Source organism: Mobula hypostoma, chromosome 8 (genome assembly GCF_963921235.1).
Source record: "Mobula hypostoma chromosome 8, sMobHyp1.1, whole genome shotgun sequence".
NCBI classification, from domain to species: Eukaryota; Metazoa; Chordata; class Chondrichthyes; order Myliobatiformes; family Myliobatidae; genus Mobula; species Mobula hypostoma.
In genome coordinates this window covers 14,963,692-14,990,888 of record NC_086104.1, presented here as the reverse complement: position 1 = coordinate 14,990,888, position 27,197 = coordinate 14,963,692, and the positions used below count along the sequence as shown (strand labels likewise).

General features: G+C 44.3%; 1 protein-coding gene across 1 annotated transcript in view; it reads left to right on the top strand.

Annotated features, from left to right (window-relative positions):
• Positions 1-27,197, top strand: part of kif28 (kinesin family member 28) — a 75,924-nt gene that overhangs the window by 6,034 nt on the left and 42,693 nt on the right. The window contains exons 4-10 of the mRNA XM_063056955.1: positions 2,001-2,036; positions 7,529-7,753; positions 12,915-13,069; positions 21,929-22,040; positions 22,697-22,764; positions 24,322-24,464; positions 24,920-25,041. Of these exons, the coding sequence (XP_062913025.1) occupies positions 2,001-2,036; positions 7,529-7,753; positions 12,915-13,069; positions 21,929-22,040; positions 22,697-22,764; positions 24,322-24,464; positions 24,920-25,041 (861 nt within the window). The remainder of the gene's footprint in view (positions 1-2,000; positions 2,037-7,528; positions 7,754-12,914; positions 13,070-21,928; positions 22,041-22,696; positions 22,765-24,321; positions 24,465-24,919; positions 25,042-27,197) is intronic.

Sequence of the window (27,197 nt, the reverse complement as noted above, 5' to 3'; positions counted from 1 at the left end):
TCATATGGAAGGCTGGTTAGATGTAAGAGGTCACATAGTCCAATTTGTGTTCCTATGTTCCTCGCAGCGTGGTTAAATTTTCCATTTATACTGTGTATAATTGGTTTAACCATGAAGTACTGGGCCATTCTAGTGCTGTTCTCAGTCAGCTTGTTAACTGTGGCTCCGACAATAAAATATTATCAGCAAATAGCAGAGAATCTTTCTCATTCCAAAACCCTTTCCGTGAAATAAAATGTGGCCAAGCAGTACAGTTCAAGTTGATGGTGAAGAGATGGATGGAGGAATTCAGGGGACCAACTGACCAACAAGAACAGGACAAACACGTCACCAAAACAGTCATGGGGTTACAGAGGAACACTGAGAGATCAAATGTTTCAAACCATTACCAGACACTCAAGCATCAAAACATCACCGCCTGTAACGTGGGGAGTTCTGTATAGACCTTGGTTACCTGTCTGACCAGCAACGTCTACACAGATTGTAGAACAGATTGATTAGAATAACAGTCAGCACCAATTTCTACACAAGGCAGTCCAACTGTTATCCTCCCACTACATTGTCTTTCCTGCTTCCTATTTCTCTTGGAAGTTTAAGGCAGAATTTATTCTGACCTTTCAACCTAAAACATATTTCAGGTTGCAGCTGTGTTAATCTTCTTATCAAGATGGCATCAGTTTTCTCGGGTAAGAAAAGGGATAAAGTGATGACCAACGGCAAATGTTTAATTCTGTTTAATATTTGGTTCCTTGCATATTGTTGTGTCCTCCATAATTTAATAAACCCCTCAGCCTCCTATGTTCCATTGAAAATAAACGCACCCTACCCGATTTCTGATCACTGCAGCCCTTCAATCCAGGCAATATTTTGGTGAATCTCTTCTGTGTTCTCTCTTGTTCCCACATCCTTCCTATAGTCTGGTGATCAGAACTGTAAACAACGTGTGATCCAATCAATGTTTATAATAACTGCAAGATGATTTTGCAAATCCAATTTGAGGATTGGCAATGGTTCATTATTGTCACAAGCACGAAGATACCTTGAAAAGCTTGTCTTGTATTCTGTTCATACAGATCAAATCATTACACAGTGCAGAGTAAGGTAAAACAATAACAATGCAAAATAAAATCTAAAAGCTACTGAAAATGTGCAGTTAAATAATAAGAAAACAAGGTCGTAACAAGGTAGACTCTGATGCCAAGTGTCTGCCTTGTCATACAAGAGGTCTTTTCAAGACTTTGACATTAATGGGATAGAAGCTGTTCTTGAGCCTGGTGGTACATGTTTTCAGGATTTTAGGAGAGGGAAGAAGAGAGGCAGAGTCATTAACAACCTCCCATCCATCCGTCAACAATCTCTTTGACCCTCTACCATCAGGAAGGAGGTACTGTAGCATTAGGGCAAGGACTGTTAGGATGGGAAACAGCTTCTTCCCCCAGGCCACGAAACAAATGAACTGCCTGCCAGCACACAGGACTCATCACCTATGAAGCGCCAGTAGTGTTATACTGTTTAGTTTATAACTTGTGTTGCAATTGCACCTTATTTTTTGTTAATTTATTTGTGGTGCTATTACTTCATGTGTTGTGTGTGAGTTATATGTACTGTGTTCTGCACGTTGGTCCAGAACTCAGGCATTCCCAACCTTTTGTTATGCCATGGACCCCTCCATTAACCAAAGAGTCAGTGGAAAGGTTCTGAGAAATGTTGTTTCGTTTGGTGGTGTACCTGTATATTGTTGAATAACAATAAACTTGAACTTTGGCATTGCTGTAGTGTTTTTTGATATATTCTATTTAATCATAATTGAACTGCATTTCCCTATTCTTACCCAAGTATGGTAATGGTAAAATATGAATATTGTTTAAAAGAATAGAGGGTGTATCACCAACTGAAAGACAAAAGGTTAATAACTTAAAAGACACAAGACTGTTACGAATGGATTATTTTGATGAGTGTAACATGACACGAAAGTCTCACATCATTTTCTTTCTCTACAGATTTATTTCAGCATGTTGGAAATCTACAATGAGAAGGTAAACCTTTTCTCTTTTCTGGCACATAAATGTAATATTTCAATGGTGTTCGATCTTGGAAAGTATGAAGAGAGTAAGTGAACCAAACTTTCCACCCTGCTGGAAATCAATCTCCCTGATGTACATATTTTAGTAGAATGATACTATTGATTTTTGCATCTTAATTATAAAATGATCTATTGGATTGATTCCAGTGAAATAAGTAAGTAAATAATATATTTGAACTGTACTTCAGTTAATTAGAACAGGAATTTCTGGTTGCCTTTCAAGTTTGGGCAGTCGTGGTCCACAGGTGCATGTACAATTCCATGTAAAGACTAAGCTCTTTCTGGATACGATGACATGAATCTTCCTTTGCTCAGCTTGTCCATTGGCTGAAACTTCCTAATCAAGGAATGCTGTTCTTTTGTACCAGGCATTAATGGATTGAAACTAAAACTCTGTCTTGGTATGTAAAGTTGAGGCAGTGAACTGCCCATAACTCTGGCAGTGTACTCGAGGATGTCCAGTTCTGCCCATCATCAGACATTCACACCAAACCAGGGGTTCCAAACCATTTTTATGCCTTGGACCCCTACTGTTAACCGAGGGTCTGTTGACCCCTGCCCTAATCTATTCAGTGAAGTTTTGGTGCATGTCTAACAGCTAGTCCAGCCTGAAAGCAGGAAAACAAAAGTTCCAAGTAAACTTCTTATCAAAGTACAGATACAACCCTGAGATTCATTTTCTTGTGGGCATTCTCAATAAATCCATAAAAGAATCAGAATCAGGTTTAATATCACCAGCACATGTCGAGAAATTTAACTTAATGACATCAGTACAATTAAATACAAATTGGCATAGCCTATATGGAAGGAAGGGAAACAAGCAGCAGTGTCATGCAACATACAGAAATTAAAGAGGAGGAGGTGCTTGCTGCCTTACAGCGAATAAAGGTAGATAAATCCCCCGGGTCTGACATGATATTTCCTCAGACCTTGAGAGAGACTAGTGTAGAAATTGCAGGGGCCCTGGCAGAAATATTTAAAATGTCCTTAGCCACGGGGTATGGTGCCGGAGGATTGGAGGGTAGCTCATGTTGTTCCGTTGTTTAAAAAAGGCTCCAAAAGTAGACCAGGTAATTACAGGCCGGTGAGCCTGTCATCAGTAGTAGGTAAATTATTGGAAGGTGTTCTGAGAGATCGGATATACAAATATTTGGACAGCCAAGGGCTGATTAAGGATCGTCAGCATGACTTTGTGCATGGTAGATCGTGTTTAACGAATCTTGTAGAGTTTTTCTGAGGAGGTTACCAAGAAAGTAGATGAAGGAAAGGCTGTGGATGTTGTCTACATGGACTTTAGTAAGGCCTTTGACAAGGTCCCACATGGGAGGTTAGTTCAGAAAGTTCAGACACTAGGTATCCATGGAGAGGTTGTAAACTGGATTCAAAATTGGCTGTGTGGGAGAAGACAGAGAGTGGTAGTGGATGATTTCCTATCAGACTGGAGGCCTGTGACTAGTGGTGTGCCTCAGGGATCTGTGCTGGGACCGTTGTTGTTTGTTGTCTATATCAATGATCTAGATAATAATGTGGATCAGCAAATAAATTGGATCAGCAAGTTTGCTGATGACACTAAGATTGGAGGCATTGTGGACAGCGAGGAATGCTTTCAAAGCTTGCAGAGGGATCTGGACCAACTGGAGGGGTGGGCCAGAAATTGGCAGATGGAATTTAATGCAGTCAAGTGTGAGGTGTTGCATTTTGGAAGGACAAATCAAGGTAGGACATACATTAAATGGTAGGGCACTGAGGAGTGCGGAGGAACAAAGAGATCTGGGAGTTCAGATACATAATTCCTTGAAAGTGGCGTCACAGGTAGACAGGGTTGTAAAGAAGGCTTTTGGCATCCTGGCATTCATAAATCAAAGTATTGAGTATAGGAGTTGGGAAGTTATGAGGAGGTTGTATAAGACATTGGTGAGGCCAAATTTGGAGTATTGTGTACAGTTCTGGTCACCTAACTATAGGAAGGATATCAGTAAGATTGAAAGAGTGCAGAGAAGATTTACTAGGATATTGCCGGGTCTTCAAGAGTTGAGTTATAGGGAAAGATTGAACAGATTAGGACTTTATTCCTTGGAGCATCGAAAAATGAGGGGAGATTTGATAGAGGTTTACAAAATTATGAGGAGTATAGACAGATTAAATGTGAATAGGCTCGTTCCACTTAGATTAGGAGAGATAAATACGAGAGTTAGTCCTAACAAAGGGTCTCGGCCTGAAACGTCGACTGCACCTCTTCCTAGAGATGCTGCCTGGCCTGCTGCGTTCACCAGCAACTTTGATGTGTGTTGCTTGAATTTCCAGCATCTGCAGAATTCCTGTTGTTTGCGTTTAAATACGAGAGGACATGGCTTTAGGGTAAAAGGGGAAAGGTTTCGGGGGAACATTAGGGGGAACTTCACTCAGAGAGTGGTGGGAGTGTGGAACGAGCTGCCATCTGACGTGGTAAATGCGGGCTCACTCTTAAGTTTTAAGAATAAATTGGATAGGTACGTGGATGAGAGAGGTCTGGAGGGTTATGGACTGGGTGCAGGTCAATGGGACTAGGGGAATAATGTTTCAGCACAGACTAGAAGGGCCAAGTGGCCTGTTTTCTGTGCTGTAGTGTTCTTTGGTTCTATGGATATAGAAAGAAATTAATAAATGAATTACAATGAGTATATATGTATATTAAACAGTTAAGTTAAAAATAATGCAAAAACAGAATTTTTTTTAAAGTGAGGTCGTGTTCATGGGTTCAATGTCCATTTAGGAATCGGATGGCAGAGGGGAAGAAGCTGTTCCTGAATCATTGAATGTGTGCCTTCAGGCTCCTGTACCTCCTTCCTGATGGCAACAGTGAGAAGAGAGCATGTCCTGGGTGATGGGGGTCCTTGATAATGGACACTGCCTTTCTAAGGCACCGCTCCTTGAAGATGTCTTGGATACTACAGAGGCTAGTATCCAAGATGGAGCTGACTAATTTTATACCTCTCCATAGCTTCTATTGGTCCTGTGCAGTAGGCCCCCCTACCCATACCAGACAATAGTGTAGCCTGTCAGAATGTTCTGTATAAGTTTTCGAGTGTTTCAGGTGACAAACCAAATCTCCTCAAACTCCTAATGAAATATAGCTGCTGTAATATAGAATAATAACCATAATAGAATTAATGGAAGACCACACCAAATTGGGCATTCAACCAGTGTGCAAACGACAACAAACTGTGCAAATACAAAAGAAAGAAATAATAATAATAAATGAATAAGCAATAAATATCGAGAACATGAGATGAAGAGTCCTTGAAAGTGAGTCCATAGGTTTTGGGTACTTTCAGTGATGGGGCAAGTGCAGTTATCCCCTTTGGTTCAGGAGCCTGATGATTGAGGGGTAATAACTGTTTCTGAACCTGGTAATATGAGTCCTGAGGCTCCTCTACCACCTTTCTGATGGAGGTAGTGAGAAAGAGAGCATGACCTGGGTGCTGGGGTTACCTAATGATGGATACTCCTTTCCTGCAACAGTACTTTGTGTAGATGTGCTCAATGGTGGGGAGGGGTTTACCTGTGATGGCCTGGGTTATCTCCATAAGGCTTAAGATATAGAAGCAGAATTAGGCCATTTGGCCCGTCGAGTCTGCTCCGCCATTTTATCATGGCTGATCCAATTTTCCTCTCAGCCCTAATCTCCTGTCGTCTCCCCATTATCGTTCATGCCCTGACCAATCAAGAGTCTATCATCCTCTGCCTTAAATATACATAAAGGCTTGGCCTCCACAGCTGCCTGTGGCAAAGAATTCCACAGATTCACCACTCTGGCTAAAGAAATTCCTCCTCATCTCCGTTCTAACAGAACACCTCTCTATTCTGAGGCTGCGTCCTCTGGTCTTACACACTACCACCATAGGAAACATCCTCTCCACAAATACTCGATCGAGGCTTTTCACCATTCCATGGGTCTCATTGAGATCCCCTCTCATTGAGAATACCCGTGAGTACAGGCCCAAAGCCTTCAAACGCTCCTCATAAGGTAAGCCTTGCAATCCCAGAAGCATTTTCGTGAACCTCCTTGGAATCCTCTCCAATGTCAACACATCCTTGCCCAAAACTGATCACAATACTCCAAGTGAGGCCTCACCAGTGCCTTATAAAGCTTCAATATTACATCCTTGCTTCTATATTTTAGATCTCTCAAAATGAATGATAACATTGCATTTGCCTTCCTCGCCAGCAACTCAACCTGAAAATTAACCCTGAGGGAATACTGCACGAGGACTCATAAGTCCCTTTCAGCCTCAGATTTTTAAAATTTCTCTCCATTTAGAAAATAGTCTACGCTTTTATTTCTTCTACCAAAGTGCCTCACCATTCCCAACACTGTATTCCATCTGCCATTTCTTTGCCCATACTCCTGATCTGTCTAAGTCCTGCTGTAGCCTCTCTATTTCCTCAAAACTACCTTCCTCTCCACCTTATCTTCATATTGTCTGCAAATTTGTCCACAATATCCACTACTTCTTATAGTGGAAAGGAAAAATAATTAAAATAATTGAAACTAAACTAAATGCTAAGGAGCTTTGCAAGATCAAAAGAGTAAATCAAAAATCAAATTAAGTAAGGTTAGATACAGGACATGCCCTGTTCTCATTACTACCATCAGGGAGGAGGTACAGGAGCCTGCGGATGCACACACAAGGAACAGATCTTTCCCCTCCGGCACCTCATTTCTGAACAGTTCATGAACATTACCTCGCTATTCCTCTTGTGTACTATTTACTTATTTCTTATAATAACTTCTAGTAATTTGTTCCATCTTGCACTGTACTGCCGCTGTTAATCATTTTCAATATTCACCATTCCTCTATTAGATTATTTCAGGTGTTTTCTTGATATTGTTTCAAAGAAATCTCATACAATTAACACGTTTGATAATTGTCCAGCTGTATTTTTGCCATAAGACCATAAGACATAGGAGCAGAATTAGGCCATTCAGCCCATCGAGTCTGCTCCTCCATTCCATTATGGCTGATCCCCAATCCCACTCAACCCCAAACTCCTGCCTTCTCAGAATATCCTTTGATGCCCTGACCGATCAAGAAACAAACAACTTCCACCTTAAACATACCCACGGACTTGGCCTCCAACGCAGTCTGTGGCAGAGCATTCCACAGATTCACTACCCTCTGGCTAAAAATAATCCTCCTTACTTCTGTTCTGAAAGGTCACTCCTCAGTTTTGAGGCTGTGCCCTCTAGTTCTGGATACCCCCACCACAGGAAACATCCTCTCCATATCCACCCAATCTAGACCTTTCAACATTCAGTAGGTTTCAATGTTATGATTTATTCCAGTCTCAGCTCAACATGAGATTTATAAATAGACTGATCCCGAGGGACTGAGACTTTTTAAATTATCCAGGGGAATAAGACCCCAGATAATTGGTTAGTCTTACAGCTAATGTCTTTTCCAGGTGATGGATTTGTTATCTGAAAGAAAGCAGTCTGGAGGGCTGAGAGTGCGTGAAAGCTCCCAAAGGGGCTTCTACGTGCAGGATATAACATCGGTGCCTTGTGAAAGCTACGAGCAAATTGAACAGTTGATGAAGGAAGGAACTAGGAAGCGGAGCACAGCATCCACCAATATCAACATGACCAGCAGCCGATCACACATGATCATCACTGTGCAGTTCAAGCAGGTACAAGCTTGTTGGGCCAAGGTGACAACATCAGTTGCAGTTCAGTGTTAATTGAAATAACCCGGCCAAAGTTTACCATTAAATGAAGGAAATGCTCTCGAGTCAGGAATTTGCAGAAAATGGGAAATGCGGACACAGTGGGACAGTGAGGAGACAGCAACCTTGGCAAAGGGACAGCTTATGGCCGATGAAGTTAGGTGTTGTGAAGAGGAAAGTTGTTCACTTTGGGAGGAAGTTGGTGGCAAAGCAAAATAAAGCTGAATTTAAAAGGGAGGGGCGGGAACAGAGAGGCTTGGCATGTCATGAATTTAAAAGGGGGTGCAGGAACAGAGGGGCTTGGCCCTAAATGCAAACATTTCTAAAGGCAATATAACCTTTAGCTGGAACGTGATAGGTGAAGCCAAGTGGGTGGGAAAGGCCAAAGGCTGGAGAATAAGGAATCTTAGTTGCATTCCTACCATGGCAAGTGCATCTCTCTTCAGATATGGAGATCAAAAGTGCACACATAAGTTCACCAAGACCTTTACAGCTGCAGCTACACATCCTTGCTCCTATCTATTAATACTCTTGCAGTAAAGGCCACCAAACCATAAGACCATAAGATATAGGAGCAGAATTAGGCCATCTGGCCCATCGAGTCTGCTTTGCCATTCATCGTGGCTGATCCAATTTTTCTCTCAAGCCCAATCTCCTGCCTTCTCCCTGTATCCCTTCATGCCCTGATCAACCAAAAATCTATCTGCCTTAAATATACATAAAGACTTGGCCTCCATATCTGCCTGTGGCAAAGAATTCCACGGATTCATAACCCTCTGGCTAAAGAGTTCTAAAAGGATGCTCCTCTATTCTAAGGCTGTATCCTCTGGTCTTAGACTCCCTCACTATAGGAAACATCCTCTCCACATAGACTCTATCAAGGCCTTTTACCATTCAATAGGTTTCAATGAGGTCACCCCTCAAACTTCTGAATTCTAGTGAATACAGACTCCGAGTTATCAAGCGTTCATCGTATGACAAGCCATTCAATCCTGTGATCATTTTCATGCCTCTCCACCGATTTTCATATCGTCTGCAAGTTTTGCAACAAAGCCATTAATTCCATCATCCAAATCATTGACATACAACATAAAAAGAATCGGTCCCAATACCGTGGAACACCACTGGTCACGCACCATCCAGCCAGGATAAGCTCCCTTTATTTCCACTCTTTGCCTCCTGCTAATTAGCCACTGTTTTATCCATGCTACAATCTTTCCTGTACTACCATAGGCTCACAGGTTGTGAGCAGCCTCATGTGTGACACCTTGTCAAAGGCCTTCTGAAAATCCAAGTACACAACATCAACTGATTCTTTTTTGCCTATCCTGCTTCTTGTTTCTTCTAAGAATTCCAACAGATTTGTCAGGCAAGATTTTCCCCTGAGGAAACCATGCTGACTATGGCCTATTTTATCATGTGCATCCAAAACCACATCCTTAACAATCGACTCCAACATCTACCCAACCACTGAAGTCAAACTAACTGATCTATAGTTTCCTTTCTTCAGCATCTCTCCCTTCTTGAAGAGCAGTGACATTTGCAATTTTCCAGTCTTCTGGAACATTCCAGAATCTAGCGATTCTTGAAAGATCATTATTAATGCAGGAAAAAAGGCGGGAGGAGAAGATGGCAGCATGACGCTGCGCACGCAGCTCTCCAGTGAAATGATATCATATTTGTAAGTAGGATGCCGTGCACAATTCTGATTTGATGGAGACAGACATGAGAAGCAGAGGAACATCTGGAGAAATTTCTGAAATGCCCAGTTCGCTGCCGCTGCCACTGTGCGATTGAAAATCTCCGGAGGGAAGGCCCCAAAATCCCCGGCTTTGCCTGCTGCTGGCGACCGAGGCTGAGGTCGAAGCATTTGGCAGAGATGGTGCTCGGTACTTGGTGTCGGACGGCTGATCAGAGCTCGAAGTTTTCGGACGACTCAGAGTCGGACTGTGGTCAGGCATGGCAGGGAGAGTTCTCTTCCTTCTCCCATGCTGGAGAGGTAGTAATGAGGGACAAGGAAATGGCGGATGAACTGAATAAGTATTTTGTATCAGTCTTCACTGTGGAAGTTCCAGGTGTTCCAGGTGAGACGTGGGACTTTCGAGAGACTTTGAACTTTTTTACTGTGCCATGGCCTGTTCTTCATCAAGTTATGGTATTGTTGCACTGTTATAACTATATGTTATAATTATGTGGTTTTTGTTAGTTTTTCAGTCTTGGTTTGTCCTGTGTTTCTGTGATATCACACCGGAGGAATATTGTATCATTTCTTAATGCATGCATTACTAAATGACAATAAAAGAGGACTGCGTGTCCTCATAATCTAATCTAATCTAATGCCTCCACAATCTCTTCAGTCACCACCTTCAGAACGCTGGAGTGTACGTCATCTGATCCAGGTTACTTACCTATCTTCAGACCTTTCAGCTTCCCAAGAACCTTCTCTTTGTGGGAACGGGACCTGCTCTCAGGGTTCCATGACTGGTCTTTGTTCGGCATGCCAAGGGAGTCCGGCTCAGATTCAAAAGCCTAGGATCTCAGGGCTCTGGAGATGGACGGATCGCGGGTCGGTGTCATGACAGGAGACCCATGTGTCGTCAGGGGAGTCGGGATATCTGCGACTGTGTGCTTGGAGACACGGGATCTTTGCGATCCTCAGGCACAGAGCTCAAAAAAAGCGACGTGGCAGACTTTTAACATCCTAAACCAGTGAGTATGTTATGCCTCCCCGCTCACTGGGAAAATGGGGACACCTCTTTCTCCCTTATCAGGGAGCGAGAGAGCCTGTGGTATGTCGAATACCAGATGAATCGCTAAGTCTTTGGGGTAACTGCAAGTCTGTGTCTTTGCTGTTGCTTTGCTCACGTTTGAGTGCTTGGTCTTGGGCGCTGATGCTTGCTTTTTGCCAGTGGGGGAGAGGGGATCATTGCTTGCTGCCGCTTACACGGGGGAGGGGGGAGCTGGGAGGGACTTTGGGGTTCTAACATTTAACTGTCATTCATTCTTTGGGGCACTCCTCTGTATTCGAGGATGTTTGTGAAGAAAAAGCATTTCAGGATGTATATTGTATACATTTCTCTGACATAAAATCATACCTTTGACTTTTTTAGTGATGGTAACTTCACACACTTCATGACCCCTGACACCTGGAACTTCCACAGTGAAGACTGTTGCAAAATACTTATTCAGTTCATCCGCCATTTCCTTGTCCCTCATTACTACCTCTCCAGCATCGTTTTCCAGCGGTCCAATATCCACTCTCGCCCCTCTTTTATGCTTTATGTATCTGAAGAAACTTGGTATGCTCTTTAATGTTATTGACTAACTTACTTCTGTATTCCACCTTAATGACTTTTTTAGTTGTCTTCTGTTGGTTTTTAAAAGCTTCCCAATCCTCTAACTTCCCATTAATTTTTGCTCTGTTATATGACCCCTCTTTGGCTTTTATGTTGGCTTTGATTTCTCTTGTTAGCCATGGTTGTGTCATCTTGCCTTCAGAATAATTCTTCTTCTTTGGGATGTATATATCCTGTGCCTTCTGAACTGCTTCCAGAAATTCCAGCCACTGCTGCTCTGCTGTCATCTCTGCCAGTGTTCTTTTCCAATCAAAAATACCATTCAACAACAGGTCCCTCAAGGGAAATAAATATTTGAAACAGAAAACTTAGCTGAGCTGACAGATGAAAGCGGGGGAGTGGGACTGATTGCATTGCACAACAGGTTGAGGTTGAAAAAGTTCCTTTTGTGTTGTGGCGTTCTAGAAACTGATTATTCTCAAGTATTGAATATTTTAAACAAATTGACTAGTGAGTTGTGGATTATAATCAAAGGAATAGCATTAACAGCGTAAGTGAAACAGATCATAGGTACAATTGTGGCACTGATGTTAATTTTCAGAAGTTTGCTGCACCGTGCACCTGTTCAGGTTTCAGTATTGTTAATGTAGACAGAGCATTTGTAAATGCTTCCGGACACAAATTGGCAGCACTTTCACTTTTGCATCACAGTTTGCGAATACTGCTAGTTTAAACTCAAAGTTAAATTGGCCCTTTTCAGCTGTGTTTAACATAAAGTCACTTGTTGGTTTATATATGGAACTAGCAGCTGTCAATGATGCTTCAGAGTTTATTTATTTTTTCATTTATTTAGAGATACAACGTGGTAACAGGCCCTTCTGGCCCAGTGGGCCTGCACTGCCCAATCACACCCATGTGACCAAATAACCTACTAACCCGTACACCTTTGAGTGTGGGAGGAAGCTGGAGCGCCCCCATGTGGTCAGGAGGAGTGCAGACAGCCGTGGAACTGCACCCGAGCCACTGGTGCTGTAATTGTGTTATGTTAACCATTACGCTACCGTACTGCCCTTCTGGATTATGGTTTGGAAGTTTGGCATCGACCACGGATTTGTGTTGGCGGTCTGAGTCAGATTGGGGACCAAGTTCCATTGCAAGTTGTGTGAGGTAAAAGCCCCCACCTCACTGTGCAAAACAAAGCAGATGAACTTCCCATAAAGTTCTGCTCATGAGTTAGCCCTCAATCAATGTTAGCAAGACAATATAATCAATATAACAAATATAAACATAAAGCTATAATAAAGGAATTATGAAATAATCATTCTGCTGTGAAAGGTGATTGATGGCAACTTGATCTTGCCATCAAAATGAAGACGTTTTCATAAAAAAATCTACTTATTCTTATGCACTCTACCATTGGTAGTCAATTGCATTGATCTCCTTAATGCTGTATATTGCTAACTTTGCTTTAAAATACCTACTTAATGACAGTAAGGCATTATTTAATATTGAATGAAGCTCATTTTCAAGGGATTGAAAGAAAGTTTCTCAGAAAATAAGATCAAGCTCCAAATTGCTTGAGCAATACACACAATGTGTTGGAGGAGCTCAGCAGGTCAGGCAGCATCTATGGATGCAAATAAACAGTCGACGTTTCTGGTCAAGAACCTTCAGTGGGCCTGGATCTCAGCAAAACATCAACTGTTTATTCCCATCCATAGAGGCTGCCTGACCTGCTGAGCACCACCAGCACATTGAGTGTATTGCTCTGGATTTCCAGCATCTGCCGTGCCTCTTGTGTCTAAATTATCTGACATGCTTTCTCACAGGTATTTTTAAAAGAGCACCTGACGAAACAGTCCAACATAAACTTGGTGGATTTGGCTGGTAGTGAGCGGCAGAAATCCTCGGGCTCTGAGGGGGACCGTCTCAGGGAGGGAACGGCTATCAACCTCAGCCTGACCACCCTGGGCAACGTCATCAGGTGAGGTGCTTCCTGGAACTGAAACAAACTGTGCAAGGTGGCAAAATTAAAGCTCCTGATTACTTTCCTTATTTCTTATTTCAGGTACATTTTACAGTCAATTTTTTTAAGTCTTTTCTTTAAAAAAAAATCTGGGAATATTATAGTAAATTTGATAACATTGTAAATTTTCTGTCATGTCTGACCAAGAGCTCCATTTTTTCCTATTGAAGAACTCTGATTGAGGTTGCTTAAAGTTCAGGCAACGGTAACAGCATCAACATTTAAAGAAAAATTACCACAACAATAAATAGTCCAAACGGGAAAACTACACAGTCCACTGATGCTTCTGCTAAAAATGCAGATTAGTTCTGAAATGACTACACAATTTGAATATACTTCCATTGGTATTTGAGAACTTCCAGCAGGGAGATGATGCCTGAAATTTTTTGGATTGTACTGTGCGTAAGTGTTAGGCACACTAGCTATATATACAATGCCTTAGACAGTACTATATGTGCCTAAATTATTACAGTACTGTGCAAACGTCTTAGGCACCCTTTCTATATATATGTGCCTTAGGCTTTTGCACAGTATTGTACTAATTTTATGTTATTGTTCTGTACTGCTGCCACAAATAAAAACAAATTTCATGACATGTGAGTGATGATAAACCTTATTCTGATATGGGTCTCTATTGTGGACTGAGAGTGGGAAAGAGACAGGGAGAGGGGAATCATGGTTGGGAAAAGGGGAAGGGAGAGGGGAGGGAGTGGGAAGCAGCAAAGGATGTTCTGTAATGATCAATAAACCAATTGTTTGGAATCAAATGTCATCGCCTGGCATCTCAGGGCTGGGTGTGTCTGCACCCGTGTCACCCCCACCCCCTATCCCGGCACTCTTTTTCTGCCGTCTGTCCCCCAGCCCTCCCTTGGCACATCTCCCTCACCATTCTCAATATCCTTTCCTCCTGCTAGATTTACAAACTCTCTGTCCACTCCACATTGACAAGTACGGTACTGTGCAAAGTCTCGGGTACATATATATAGTTAAGGTACCTAAGAGTTCTGCACAGTACTGCACACAGTGGGTTTCAGATGGTTTCCATTTGGCAGTAAGTAATTATCCAGTGAGGTGACTGTGGTTCGAACATCATTTCACCAATTCTTTTCATTCCTCTTCTCCAGATGTCGTGAGAAGTTCAGTTAGCATGGAAGAAATCTTCAAGAGTCTGTATGACTGTTGGAGCGATTGGAAGTTTTGCTCAGTGCCTCCCAGGATGCCTGCACACATTCAAGCTTGGGGATGTGGTGCAGGGCAGAAGGAAGGGAAGGCAGCAGAATGTGGCTGCTTCACAGCTGGCCTTGGCCGTCCCGTGAATTGTTTGTCCTCTGCCCAATGAAGGACAGAAGCCCTGGAATGGTTTATCCCTCTGGTGTGCAGAGTCTGTTGTGGTTTTGAAGTGATTGCTGTGCATGATAGGTCAATTTTGTTTGTTTAAGCCACATTCTCCCTTTTAATCCGTGTGGAGATGTGGGCCAGGACCTGACCCAGCAACCCCCTTTATTCAGTGGAGACTGTGGATGTGAGTGAGGACTGAGATGATACAGAGGTTTTCTCAACTCCCCACAGATTCTTCAAACCTGAGATTTTCAGTGCTACACCTGATGCCATTGCTCACAGAGTCCTAGGTCAACAGCCTGAAGACCCACCAGTGGAGAACCCCTCCAGGAGAACATCATTCTCAACCTGAGTCATAGGATACAGCACAGAAACAGGCCCTTCAACCCCAGATGCCCACCTCAGCTAGTCCTGTGTACCTGCATTTGACTCATGCCCCTCCAAAGCTACCCATGTGTCTGTTCAAGGTGCCATTGCTGACATGGATATGTTGCAAGGAGAGTCTGTCCTTTCACGTTTTTATGCAAGTGTTTCTGTGCAACTGGCGAGAATCTCTGTGCAGTTTTCCTACCACTGTTTCTGATGCAGTGAGGATTGCGAGTGGGGCAGTGTTTGCTGCCAAGCACAATAACACCACGCCCTTTTCATGGAGGGGACAACATCAACTGGTCTACCAAGACCGTGGCACACTCAAGATGGCATATTTATCTACATTTGGTCTCCCGTCCCCAAGACATGCTAAAACCTCCCCAACCCAGGAGAGGCGAAATAAACTCCTGGGTAACACTAAGCCCAATAAGGGAAAGAAATACTACTCATTGCCCCCTTGGGTTGATCCCATGGATCGCTGATTTGGCATTAAGGGAGTTCCATGGAGCCCAGTATGGCTGCCTTTGACCTATTCAGAAAAGTTGCTCTGTGGACATTTATGCAGGTATATTAAAGCAACACACATCAAAGTTGCTGGTGAACGCAGCAGGCCAGGCAGCATCTGTAGGAAGAGGTGCAGTCGATGTTTCAGGCCGAGACCCTTCATCAGGACTAACTGAAGGAAGAGTGAGTAAGGGATTTGAAAGTTGGAGGGGGAGGGGGAGATCCAAAATGATAGGAGAAGACAGGAGGGGGAGGGATAGAGCCAAGAGCTGGACAGGTGATAGGCAAAAGGGGATACGAGAGGATCATGGGACAGGAGGTCCGGGAAGAAAGACAAGGCAGGGGGGGATCCAGAGGATGGGCAAGAGGTATATTCAGAGGGACAGAGGGAGAAAAAGGAGAGTGAGAGAAAGAATGTGTGCATAAAAGTAAGTAACAGATGGGGTACGAGAGGGAGGTGGGGCCTTAGCGGAAGTTAGAGAAGTCGATGTTCATGCCATCAGCTTGGAGGCTACCCAGACGGAATATAAGGTATTGTTCCTCCAACCTGAGTGTGGCTTCATCTTTACAGTAGAGGAGGCCGTGGATAGACATGTCAGAATGGGAACGGGATGTGGAATTAAAATGTGTGGCCACTGGGAGATCCTGCTTTCTCTGGCGGACAGAGCATAGATGTTCAGCAAAGCGGTCTCCCAGTCTGCATCGGGTCTCGCCAATATATAAAAAGCCACATCGGGAGCACTGGACGCAGTATATCACCCCAGTCGACTCACAGGTGAAGTGTTGCCTCACCTGGAAGGTCTGTTTGGGGCCCTGAATGGTGGTAAGGGAGGAAGTGTAAGGGCATGTGTAGCACTTGTTCCGCTTACACGGATAAGTGCCAGGAGGGAGATCAGTGGGGAGGGATGGGGGGGACGAATGGACAAGGGAGTTGCGTAGGGAGCGATCTCTGCGGAATGCAGAGAGAGGGGGGGAGGGAAAGGGGGAAAGGGAAAAATTCCACATCCCATTCCCATTCTGACGTGTCTATCCACGGCCTCCTCTACTGTAAAGATGAAGCCACACTCAGGTTGGAGGAACAACACCTTATATTCCGTCTGGGTAGCCTCCAACCTGATGGCATGAACATCCACTTCTCTAACTTCCGCTAAGGCCCCACCTCCCCCTCGTACCCCATCCGTTATTTATTTTTATACACACATTCTTTCTCTCACTCTCCTTTTTCTCCCTCTGTCCCTCTGAATATACCTCTTGCCCATCCTCTGGGTCCCCCCCCCCACTTGTCTTTCTTCCCGGACCTCCTGTCCCATGATCCTCTCGTATCCCCTTTTGCCTATCACCTGTCCAGCTCTTGGCTCCATCCCTCCCCCTCCTGTCTTCTCCTATCATTTTGGATCTCCCCCTCCCCCTCCAACTTTCAAATCCCTTACTCACTCTTCCTTCAGTTAGTCCTGACGAAGGGTCTCGGCCTGAAACGTCGACTGCACCTCTTCCTACAGATGCTGCCTGGCCTGCTGCGTTCACCAGCAACTTTGATGTGTGTTGCTTGAATTTCCAGCATCTGCAGAATTCCTGTTGTTTGCAGGTATATTAGCTTTCTTTGCAATACTTATTTGTTTCATGGTGTATTCTAACTAGGGCTCACAGAGAGACATTAACAGTGGCGTGAAGTGGTAACCAACACATTCACACTGTCAGCTATTAGATAATAAAACTTGATTTGTACTTTGGATTGAGTGAACAAAAAACATTACAACACACTACAGGACCTTTGGTCCACAATGTTATGCCAGTCGTTTAACCTGCCCTAAGATCAATCTAACCCTTCCCTCTGTCGTAGCCCTCCATTCTTCGATCATTCATGTGTCTATCAAGAGTCTCTTAAATTCCCCTAATGTATCTGCCTCTGCCACCAACCCCAGTAGGGCCTTCCACACACCCACCACTCTCAGTGTAAAGAAAACTTACCCCTGACATCCCTTCCTGTACTTTCCTCTCGTCACATTAAAATTATTCCCCCTGGTATTAGCTATTTCAGCCCTGGGGAAAATGTCTCTGGCTGTCCACTCAATCTGTGCTTCTATTATTACAAGTTGTGGCCTTGACAATAAACGTCAATGAACTTTGGCTCTTTCTCTCAGTGATGCTGTCCTGAAGACCCCGTGATTATATCATTAACAATCCTGCTAATTGTTGTCAGTTAAATGTTTCTCCATCTGGCAGAACTGACCCTTACCTTCAACAAACATAGAACATAGAATAGTACAGCACAGTACAGGCCCTTCGGCCCACAATGTTTTGCCGACCCTCAAACCCTGCCTCCCATATAAGCCCCCACCTTAGATCCCTCCATATACCTGTCTAGTAGTCTCTTAAACTTCACTAGTGTATCTGCCTCCACCACTGACTCAGGCAGTGCATTCCACGCACCAACCACTCTCTGAGTAAAAAACCTTCCTCTAATATCCCCCTTGAACTTCCCACCCCTTACCTTAAAGCCATGTCTTGTATTGAGCAGTGGTGCCCTGGGGAAGAGGCGCTGGCTATCCACCCAATCTATTCCTCTTAATATCTTGTACACCTCTATCATGTCTCCTCTCATCCTCCTTCTCTCCAAAGAGTAAAGCCCTAGCTCCCTTAATCTCTGATCATAATGCATACTTTCTAAACCAGGCAGCATCCTGGTAAATCTCCTCTGTACTCTTTCCAATGCTTCCACATCCTTCCCATAGTGAGGTGACCAGAAATGGACACAATACTCCAAGTGTGGCCTAACCAGAGTTTTATAGAGCTGCATCATTACATCGCGACTCTTAAACTCTATCCCTCGACTTATGAAAGCTAACACCCCATAAGCTTTCTTAACTACCCTATCCACCTGTGAGGCAACTTTCAGGGATCTGTGGACATGTACCCCGAGATCCCTCTGCTCCTCCACACTACCAAGTATCCCGTCATTTACTTTGTACTCTGCCTTGGAGTTTGTCCTTCCAAAGAGTACAACCTCACACTTCTCTGGGTTGAACTCCATCTGCCACTTCTCAGCCCACTTCTGCATCCTATCAATGTCTCTCTGCAATCTTTGACAATCCTCTACACTATCTGCAACACCACCAACCTTTGTGTCGTCTGCAAACTTGCCAACCCACCCTTCTACCCCCACGTCCAGATCGTTAATAAAAATCACGAAAAGTAGAGGTCCCAGAACAGATCCTTGTGGGACACCACTAGTCACATTCCTCCAATCTGAATGTACTCTCTCCACCACCACCCTCTGCCTTTTGCAGGCAAGCCAATTCTGAATCCACCTGGCCAAACTTCCCTGGATCCCATGCCTTCTAACTTTCTGAATAAGCCTACCGTGTGGAACCTTGTCAAATGCCTTACTAAAATCCATATAGATCACATCCACTGCACTATATGCCTGGTCACCTCCTCAAAGAACCCTATCAGGCTTGTTAGACACAATCTTCCCTTCACAAAGCCAAGCTGACTGTCCCTGATCAGACCATGATTCTCTAAATGCCTATAGATCCTATCTCTAAGAATCTTTTCCAACAGCTTTCCCACCACAGACGTAAGGCTCACTGGTCTATAATTACCCGGACTATCCCTGCTACCTTTTTTGAACAAGGGAACAACATTTGCCTCCCTCCAATCCTCCGGTACCATTCCTGTGGACAACGAGGACATAAAGATCCTAGCCAAAGGCTCAGCAATCTCTTCTCTCGCCTCGTGGAGCAGCCTGGGGAATATTCCATCAGGCCCCGTGGACTTACCTGCCCTAATGTATTTTAACAACTCCAACACCTCCTCTCCTGTAATATCAGCATGCTCCAGAACATCAACCTCACTCACAACTTCCCTTTCGTATCCTCCCACTTTCTCCAAACCAAAGGTGTAGCTGTGGGCGCTCACACGGACCCCAGCTATGCCTGCCTTTTTGTTAGTGACGTGGAACAGTCCGTGTTCCGAGCCTTCAATGGTAATGCTCCCCAACTCTCTTTATGCTACATTGATGATTGCATTGGTGCAGCTTCCTGCACCCACGTTGAGCTCATCAATTTCGTCAAATTTGCCTCCAACTTCCACCCTGCTCTAAAAGTTATTTGATCCATCTCTGATACTTGATCACTATCTCCATCTCTCGGGACAAGTTATCCACTGACATGTTTTACAAACCTACCGACTCTAACAGTTATCTTGACTATACCTCTTCTCAGCCTGTCACTAGTACTAATGCTATTCACTTTTTTCAGTTCCTCTGTCTTTACCGCGTCTGTTCCCAGGATGAGGCTTTCCATTCTAGAATATCTGAGATGTCCTCCTTCTTCAAAGAATGGGGTTTCCCTTCCTCCACTGTCTATTTCCTTCACCCACATCTCCATTTCCCACATATCTGCCCTCACCCCTCCTCCTACCATCATAATGGAGGCAGGGTTCCCCTTGGCCTTACCACCCCATGAAACCCTGTAACCTCCAGCGTCTCCAAAGGGAGTACGTCTATCCCACTCCCACTCCACTTTTCATACAGCTTGCTCTCTACCTGTTTCTCTTGTCCGTTTGTCCCTCCTGGTACTTATCCCTGCAAGCAGGACAAGAGCTACACCTGCCCTACACCTCCTCCCTCACCACCATTCCAGGCCCCAAGCAGTCCTTCCAGGTGAGGCGACACTTTACCTGTGAGCTTATCAGGGTCATGCACTGCACCTGGTGCTCCTATTGCGGCCTCCCCTGCATTGGTGAGACCCGACACGTATTCAGTTTCCGCCATGCCATGTGCCTTCTCTCTTGTCTGCCTCAAGAGGTACAGTCCCTTGGTGGCTACCCGTATCAATTTGACTTCCCATTCCCATTTCCATTCTGGCACGTCGGTCCATGGCTGCCTCTCCTACCATGATGAGGCCAAACTCAGGGTGAAGCAGCAACACCTCATCTTCCATCTGGGTAGCCTCCAACTCATGAAGCAAGAACATTGATTTTCCAATTTCTAGTAAATTTCTCCCCTCTTCCTCCTCCTCGCTTTTTCCATTCCTCATTCTGGTTACCCTCTCACCCCTCTCTTCTTCTCACCCTCAAATCACCTCTCTCTGGTTCTCCACCTCATTCCTTTTCTCCCATGGTCCACCCTCCTCTCCTATTAGATTCTTCTTCAGACTTTACCTCTTCCACCTATCCCTCCCTCTTCCTGACAAAAACGCCTCCGCAAGATCAGATTAGTGGTGTTCTGCAGGGGTCCGTGTTGGATCTGCTGCTTTTCATATTCTGTGTTCGTGATCTGGATGATGGAATTGAAGGCTTTGTGGCCAAGTTTGCAGATGACACCCCAGTACAAAGATGGCGAGACAGGTAGTGTTTGGGAAGCAGGGACTCTGCAGAGGGACATGGACAGATTGAGAAATAGGCAAAGAAGTGACAGATGGAAAATAGTATGGGGAAGTGTATGGTCATGCTCATTGGTAGAAGGAATAAAGACATAGATTATTTTCTAAACGGGAAGTTTATTCAGAAATTGGAGGTGCAAAGGCACCTGAAAGTCCTAGTGCAGGGTTCTCTAAAGGAGTACAATATAAAAACAAGGATCTATTGTTGAGGCTTTTCTGTATAAGACCTCATTTGGAGTATTGTGATCAGTTTTTGGGTCCCATATCTTAGGAAGGGTGTGCTGGCATTGGAGAAGGTTTACGAGAATGATCTTGGGAATGGCTCTGGGCCTGTACTTGCTGGAGTTTAGAAAAATGAGAGGGGAATCTCACTGAAACCTATTGAATATTGAAAGGTCTAGATAGAGTGGACATGGAGAGGGTGTTGTTAACAGTGGGTGTTTCTCGGAGCAGGGGGCTCAGAATACAAGGACATCCCTTTAGGACAGAGATGAGGAGGAATTTCTTTAGCCAGAGGGTGGTGAATCTGAGGAATTAATTGGCATAGAAGGCTGTGGAGGCCAAGTCATTGGGTGTATTTAGAGAGGAGGTTCTTGATTAGTAAGGGTGTCAAAGGTTACAGGGAGAAGGCAGGAGAATGGGGCTGAGAGGCATAATAAATCGGCCATGACTGAATGGTGGTGTGGACTCAATTACCAAATGGCCTGGTTCTGCTCCTATACCTTATGGTCGTATCTCACATCATTAAACTGATTGGGATGATAAACAATACTGGACAAGACTGTCAACATGCTGCTGAAAGCACACAGGCCACGCCAGTTAAGGACTGTCGGATTACTGACCAAACAGACAGTGGGGCATTAGTTTAACCACAATAACACCTTGCTAGCAACTTTCCCCAGAGCCAGCTTCTCATTTCCATCATTTTATACTGAATTTAAATATATCAGCTGGAACAAAGCGATTTGAATTCTTGTTCTCTTTCTGTTTATCAAACCCTCTGGATTATTAATTTACCCCGACAGTCACAGTGCTGATGATGGATCTCAACCTGAAATGACTGTTTATTGCCTTCCATAGATGCTGCCTGACCTGCTGAGTTCGTTCAGCATTTTGTCGGTGCTGCCCTGGATTTCCAGCATCTCGTCAGTGTGCACCCATTCTCCTTCATGCTCTGTGGACACGTATTATCAAGTGTTTTTCTCTCTGTATTTCTCCCCAGCGCCTTAGCAGAAACAGCTACGGGGAAGACGATGCCCCACATACCCTATAGAAATTCCACACTTACTAAACTCCTGCAGCCTGCCCTGGGTGGAAACAGCAAGACTCTGATGGTAAATGCTCAGGAAATCTGCCCTGCCTAAGAAAGCGTCCACAATGTTGGCACCAATGAGCCATTCTCAGACGGGACATGATGTTGTAGTTGGTGAAGCCACACTTGAAGAACTGTGTAGAGTTATGGTCACCCTGTTACAGGAAAGACAATGTCAAGCTGGAGAGGGTGCAGAAGAGATTTCTGAGGATGTTGCCCGAACTTCAGGGCTTGAGTTACAAGTTGGCCACATGGGATCTTTATTCCTCGGAGCGCAGGAGAACTAAGGGGTGATGTCATATAAGGTGGATGGGCATAGTCTTTTCCCAAGGGTTGAGGAGTCCAAAACTAGAGGGCACAGACATTAGATAAGAGGGGAAAGATTTAAGAGACCTGAGAGATCACTCCTTTACACAGAGAGTAGCGAGGACCTGGAACGAGCTGCCAGAGGAAGTGGTCGAAGTGGGTACAATTGCAACATTTAAAAGACATCTGGATAGGTACATGGAGGGGGAGGGCTTGCAGGATTATGGGTTCAACATGGGCAACTGGGATTAGCAGGGAGGATGCTGTGGTCTGCATGGACCAGTTGAGCTGAAGCGACTGTTTCTCTGCTGTGTTACTCTGTCACTGCCGTCTCTCTCTCTTTGATGAAAGAACCTTTCAATTCTCTTGCAGATCGCAGCAGTCAGTCCAGCTGACATTTGTTACGAGGAAACCCTCTCAACGTTACGTTACGCTGAAAGGTAAAACGATGGGGAGTTTTACTAGGGGAGAATTGGCCTATGTTGTTAAAGCTGACTTGTGCCATTCTAAACTACTTTACTACCACTGAGATTCTGTTAGTCACTATTGTGATAGCTCATTGTCATTTTGCAATTACATCAGGAATGTGGTGATGAATAGATCTGCTGCTTTTTGGTGATTGTAGTTGAAAGATAAATATTGGTCAGAACACAGAGGAAGAATTTTGAATTGTTATCAGGAATATTCTTTCCACCAAGTTGCGACTTATCATCCTCCTATGGTCCACTCTCCTCTCCAATCAGATTCCTTCTTCTCCAGCCCTTGACCTTCCCCACCCACCTGACTTCACCTATCACCGTTCTGCTAGCCTGCTTCCCTCGCCCCACCCCCCACCCTCCACCTTTTCATTCTGGTGTCACCCCCTTCCTTCTCAGTCCTGAAGAAGGGTCTCAGCCTGAAACACTGACTGTTTAATTCATTTCTGTAAATGCTGCCTGACCTGCTGAGTTCCTTCAGCATTTTGGGTGTGTTGTTTTGGATTTCCAGCATTCGCAGACTTTCTTGTGTGCATCATATTTATTGCTTATTTACCTATTATTATTATTATTATTTCTTCTTTCTTTTTGTATTTGCATTGTTTGTCCGCCTTGTTGGTAGGATTTTCATCGATTCTATTATGGTTATTGGATTTGTTGAGTATGCCCACAAGAAATGAATCTCAGGATTGTATATTGTAGCATACATGAACTTTGATAATAAACTTACTTTGAGGTTTGAATGATGGCACTTCTGACACTGCAATCCCTAGTATTGCTTTAGAGAATAAACCATGATTTACTGCTTGGCTCTGGAGGAGAAGCTTGAACCTGTGATCTTCTGGTTCAGGTGTGGGGGCGGCCAATTGAGCTGGACAGTTGACCTGAGGGGCATTTTGTTTCCTTAGAGTCACATGAATCTTTGGAAATTTCTCTCCCCTTAAGAGTTTGGGAGGCTATTCGTCGTAGTCCAATGATCAACTCGATGATGGACTTCGGATTGTGTGGATTAATCTCCCTGTTCCCTACACAAGAGGTTCTGCAGATGCTGGAAATCCAGAGCAACACACACAAAATGTGGTTAACGTGACACTATTACAGCTCAGGGCATCGGAGTTCGGAGTTCAGTTCTGACACCATCTGTAAGAAGTTAGTCTGTCCTTCCTGTGACCACGTGCGTTTCCTTCGGGTGCTCTGGATTCCTCCACAGTCCAAAGACGTACTGTTAGGAGCTTAACTGGTCATTGTAAATTGTCCTGTGATTAGGCTAGGTTTACATAAGTGTGTTGTTGGGTGGTGTGGCTCTTTGGGCCAGAAAGTCCTGTATCTCTGAATAACTAACTCAAGTCAGGCAGCATCTCTGAAAGAGAATAAACAGTCAATGTTTTGCGTGGAGACCCTTCATCCTGTTTCTTCCCCTCCACAGGTGTGGCCTGACTTGCTGAGTTCCTCCAGCATTTTGTGTGTGTCTCCCTGTTCCCTGTGTTTATGTGCACCCTATTTGCATTTTGATGCCCAAAGGACAAAAAGTATTCGGAACAAGGCAGTGATAAATGAAAATCCAACAGAGCGACTTATTCAGGAGTTAAAAGCCGAGAATGCCAAGTTGCGATTAAAGATCATGAAAATGAGAAACTCTGGACAAAGGGTAGAGGAGGAAACAGGTAGGAACCTCTGACTGGTGAAGTAGAATGTAAAGGTTTTTGTTCTTAATTCAGCAATACCATGGCCTGTCGTGTTGTCTTTTGAGATGAAGTTACTTGGTGAAAGTCCTGAAGCTAAATTAGCAGAGTTTGCTGTTTAAGATCTTGATATGTCATCAAGGTCAGTACAGCCATTTGTAAATATTTGGGGAGCTGGTACTTTAGCGAGAGAAGCATCTGAACTATGACAGCAAAAGCAATCAAAATGAAACAATTCCAACATTCCTCAAGCCTCACTCAGAACTCAGTAATCTTCATCTCACTTGCAGCAGTTAACCATCTTGTCTCCATCCAGTATAAATTCCTGCCCTTCCCTCCTCTCCGCAGTCGCTAACACCTTGCCTCTGTTGGGGTATCTCATGCTCCACCATTATGTCTAGATTTAACTTGAAAGCATGCTATCCTTTCTTCACCAGAGAAGCTACGATGCCTGCTGACTGAGAATGAGCTCCAGGTGGTGGAGATTCAAACGTCGTGGGAGCAGCGCCTTGAGAAAGCACAGAAAGAATGGAAGCATCGATACGTAAACCTAATGCAGGTATGGCTGGTGAATAAGGGTCCTGTCCTCAGTCAGTTAATTACTAATGTATGTCTAGCCAAAGAGCAAAATACTGCAGATGCTGAAACTCTGAAATAAAGATAAAAATGCTGGGAATATCCAGCAGGTCAGGCAGCATCCGTGGTAAGGGATAGTTAACATTTCAGATTTTATTTAACAAAATGAACTTTATTCATAATAAACAATACAGTACTGTGCAAAAATCTTAAGCACATATATAGCTAGGTTGCCTAAGACTTTTGCACAATACTGTAGTAATTTTATATATTGCTCTGTACTGCTGCTGCAAAAAAAAACAAATTTCATGACAAACGCAAATGATGAATAACCTGATTCTGATATGGGTTTCTATTGTGGACTGAGTGTGGGAAGGGGCCAGGGAGAGGGGAATCATGGTTGGGAAAAGGGGAAGGGAGAGGGGAGGGAGCAGGAAGCACCAGAGAGACATTCTGTCTGAAATGATAAATAAACCAATTGTTTGGAAATAAATTACCTTGCCTGGTGTCTTAGGGCTGGGTGTGTCTGCTCCCACACCACTTCCCATCCTGGTACACTTTCTCTCCCACCTAGCCCACACCCCTCCTGTGGCTCTCCTCGCCATTCCCAACATCTAGGCATCCCAGATGTGCCTAAGACTTTTGTATAGTGCTGTATTTACAAGAATAAACCATTCAATGTCTTTTCATTCTTTACATTCACAGTCAATGGTTTCCGTACTGTTCTATTGCATTCATTCACATCAATAGCACAGATGCCACTCATGTGCCATTCTGGGGCAGTACACTGCTCCCTCCCCCAACCCGGTCCCTCCGTCTCCAGTAGGGGAAGAAGCCTACACTGTGATCCCTCCCCACCAAGCTTCAGTGCGTCCCTCAGCATGTACCCCCACATCCTGGAAGGTGCCAGAATCAGAATCAGCACGACAGGCATGTGTCGTGAAATTTGTCCAAGGTGGAATGCCAGTCGACAGCATTCCTCCACAGACAACTTGAAGTGCTGGCAGGCCAGCAAGCTTCAGGTAGCCCAAAAGAGTTTCATCGAATTGATCAACTGCCAACAACACTTGATATTTGTCTCCGTGCGTGTCCCTCGGAACACCCATAGATCGGAGTCCTCTGTCACACGTCTGCTTGGAACGAACTGTGACACAGGCCCTTTCATCTTTGTCCACACTCTTCACAAACTTAGAGTGCACAAAGAGGCAAGATACTGTCTCTTCCCCACTACAGTCATCCTCTGGGAAGAGAGCTTTGGGAGTGATGCTCTGGGCATGCAGGAAGGATCCGACTGGAGGGCCCCTCTCACTGCCAGCCAGGCAACGTTTGGTGCCTGTTGGTGAGGCCTGATGATGAGGCATTCCATCTGAAGGTCTGGGAAAACCGCTCCACTGTGTCCATCAAGGCCTTCTCCTGCAGTGTCTGCAGGATGTTCTGTGCTGACCACTGCCTGATGGACTTGTGGTCAATGGTGTTGGTCTGGAAGAGCTTTTCCACCAAGGACAGGTAGTGCGGCAGTGGCCAACTGAATGTGACATTGCACAGCAACAGAGCTAGACAACTCCTTCGCAACACTGGGGTCAGATAGAACCTCGGCACGTAGAGGCAGCCACACATGAAGGTGGTCATCAGGATGAGGCTGACATTAGATACATATTTTGTTAAGATTTGATGACCTTTAATCAAAATTAGGACAAATTGACATGCACATTCAGCTGAAAATGGATCAGAAATAGCATCTCCAACTCACTGATAATCAACACTGGCGGACCTCAAAGATGTGTGCTTAGCCCACTGTTCTACACTCTCTACACCTACATTTACATGGCTAGGAACAGCTCAAATGCCACCTATAAAATTGCTGACGATTGTTGGTAGAATTTCAGATAGTGACAAGAGGGCATACAGGAGTGAGATATATCTACTCATTGAGTGGGGTTGCATCAACAATCTTGCACTCAACATTAGTAAGACCAAACAACTGATTGTGGACTTCAGAAAGGATAAGATGAGGGAACATGCAACAGTCCTCATTGAGGGATCAGAATGGAAAGAGTGAGCAATTTCAAGTTCCTGGGTATCAATGCCCGGATCCAGCTACAAAGAATGAACAATTGCAGCTATATTTCATTAGGAGTT